Source organism: Beta vulgaris, chromosome 9 (assembly GCF_026745355.1).
Source record: "Beta vulgaris subsp. vulgaris cultivar EL10 chromosome 9, EL10.2, whole genome shotgun sequence".
In the NCBI taxonomy this organism is placed as follows: Eukaryota; Viridiplantae; Streptophyta; class Magnoliopsida; order Caryophyllales; family Amaranthaceae; genus Beta; species Beta vulgaris.
This window is the reverse complement of record NC_079210.1, coordinates 27608073-27611030: the sequence shown is the minus strand read 5'-3', so window position 1 is coordinate 27611030 and position 2958 is coordinate 27608073. Positions and strand designations below refer to the sequence as shown.

At 41.6% G+C, this 2958-nt stretch overlaps 1 protein-coding gene across 1 annotated transcript; it reads left to right on the top strand.

Annotated features, from left to right (window-relative positions):
* Positions 1 to 2958, top strand: LOC125493556 (uncharacterized). Its single transcript, XM_048637018.2, has 5 exons — positions 1 to 475; positions 773 to 890; positions 2038 to 2293; positions 2356 to 2531; positions 2613 to 2958. Exons 1-5 carry the CDS (start codon positions 1 to 3, stop codon positions 2956 to 2958), a joined length of 1371 nt encoding a protein of 456 aa, XP_048492975.1.

Below are 2958 nucleotides of genomic sequence, written 5' to 3'. Positions count from 1 at the left end.
ATGCAACCAAGGGATATTGTCAATGCCATCACTCTTAGGAGTGGAACACATTATGATGGTCCCCCAATGCTTAAGGATGGTCCGGTTGAACCAGAAAAAATTGCAGACGTCACTGAAACTTCAACAGCTCCTGAGGCGACCACCAATGCAAATGCAGAGAAGCAGATAGTACCTGAAAAAAATTCATCTACCACTCCTGCGATAAAGGTACCATTCCCCAATCGTCTATCGAAAAATAAGCTTGATCACCAACTGGGTAAATTTATGGAGGTGGTGAAGAATCTTCATGTAACTGTCCCATTTACTGAACTTATTACTCAAGTTCCTGCATATGCTAAATTTTTGAAGGAAATTCTGACTAGGAAGAGAGCCTTTAATGTAGTTGAAACTGCTGCCTTTACTGAAGAATGTAGTGATCTTTTGCAAAATCAATCCCCTCCTAAATTGAATGATCCGGGGAGTTTATCCATCCCTTGTAATATTGGCACCATTTTTATTGACAAAGCCTTATGTGATTTAGCTGCTAGTGTTAGTGTCATGCCCCTTACTGTTTGCAAAAAGCTTGACATGGGAGATTTAAAATGTACCAACATTACTTTTCAAATGGCCCACCGTTCTGTTAAATACCCCCTAGATATCTTAGAGGACGTTCCTGCGAGGGTAGGTAAATTTTATATTCCTGTGGATTTTGTTGTGCTTGACATGGAAGAGGATACTCAAAGTCCAATCATCTTAGGGAGACCATTCCTTCATACTGCTGGAGCTGTCATAGATGTTAAAAATGGGAAATTGACTTTGACTGTGGGAGACGATAAGGTGACTTTTAGTTTGACCAATGCTTTGAAAAGTCCCATGCTAGAAGGAGCTGTCACCACTCACGAGGAAGAATGGTTAGTATGTGCTACTCAACCGGTAGAGGTAAAGAAACCTGAACTGAAACCCCTTCCCCCTTCTCTACGATATGCTTTTATGGATGAATCTGAAAATTTCCCTGTGATTGTTAGTGCTTCACTAAATGATGGTCAAATGTCCCTACTTTTGTCTGTTTTGAGACAACATAAAAAGGCCATTAGATATAGCATTGATGACTTGAAAGGCATAAGCCCTGACTTTTGTATGCATAAAATTCATCTCGAGGATGATCATTGTCCTAGTATACAAGGCCAGCGTCGGTTGAACCCCAATATGCAGGAAGTTGTCAAGAAAGAGGTTATGAAATTGCTTGATGCTGGGATCATCTATCCCATTTCTGATTCTAAGTGGGTGAGTCCAGTTCAAGTGGTTCCTAAAAAGGGCGGTACTACTGTAGTCAAAAATGAGAAAAATGAACTAATTGCTACAAAAGTAGTCATTGGGTGGCGTATGTGCATTTACTATAGGAAACTAAATGTTGCCACTAAGAAAGACCACTTTCCCCCTCCCCTTTATTGATCAGATGTTGGAACGACTAGCTTGTCACTCTCATTTTTGTTATCTAGATGGCTATTCTGGTTTCTTCCAAATCCCTATCCAGCAAGATGACCAGGAGAAGACCACATTTACATGTCCTTATGGTACCTTTGTTTATCGAAGGATGCCCTTTGGACTATGTAATGCCCCCGCTACCTTCCAACGTTGTATGATGGCCATCTTTTATGAGTTTATTGAGTCCATTATGGAAGTATTTATGGATGACTTTAGTGTGTATGGCATTGATTTTGATACATGTTTTCTAAATCTAGCTAAAGTATTGAAAAGATGTGAGGATCTCCACCTTGTATTGAACTGGGAGAAGTGCCACTTCATGGTTACTGAAGGAGTGGTACTTGGTCATATTATCTCTGAACGAGGCATCCAGGTGGATAAAGCAAAAATTCAAGTGATTGAGCAACTACCCCCTCCTATAAATGTCAAGGGAGTTCGAGGTTTTCTTGGTCATGCGGGATTTTATCGCCGCTTTATCAAGGACTTCTCTAAAATTGCTAAACCACTTACTCAATTGCTCCGCAAGGATGCTCCATTCCTGTTTACTGATGAGTCTCTTGTGTCTTTTAACAGGATCAAGCAAGCTCTGATTACTGGTCCTATCATTCGATCCCCAGATTGGACCCTTCCATTTGAGATTATGTGTGAAGCTAGCGATTATGTGGTGGGAGATGTACTTGGTCAAAGGAAGGACAACATCCTTCATGCCATATACTATGCTAGCAAGACACTAGATGAAGCTCAAGTTAACTATGCCACCACGGAGAAAGAGCTTCTAGTTGTGGTTTATGCACTGGACAAGTTCAGGACCTATCTGCTTGGGTCTAAGGTCATTTTCTACACCAATCATGCTGCATTGAAGTACCTCCTAGCATTGATGTACTTGGTCAGAGGAAGGACAACATCCTTCATTCCATATACTATGCTAGCAAGACACTAGATGAAGCTCAAGTTAACTATGCCACCACAGAGAAAGAGCTTCTAGCTGTGGTTTATGCACTGGACAAGTTCAGGACCTATCTGCTTGGGTCTAAGGTCATTGTCTACACCAATCATGTTGCATTGAAGTACCTCCTAGCCAAAAATGAAGCAAAGCCTTGACTCATTCGGTGGATTTTGTTGCTCCAATAATTCGACTTGGAGATCAGAGATAAAAAGGGCGCAGAAAATGTAGTGGCTGATCACTTGTCCAAACTGCAGTACGAGGATATGGAAGAAGGCCTACCCATTGATGACTCTTTTCCTGATGATAAGCTCCTAGCAGTCACTTTTGTCACCCCGTGGTATGCAGACTTCACCAACTTCTGTGTGAGTGGAGAAACTCCCCAAGAGCTGAGTTACCAGGAGAGGAAGAAATTTCTCCATGATCCCAAGAAGTACTTTTGGGATGATCCTCTTCTTTACAAGCTTTGTGCTGACACCATCTACAGGCAATGTATCCCAGAGTGGGAGGTGCATGAAATTATGAAGCACTCTCACTCTCTTCCATGTTGA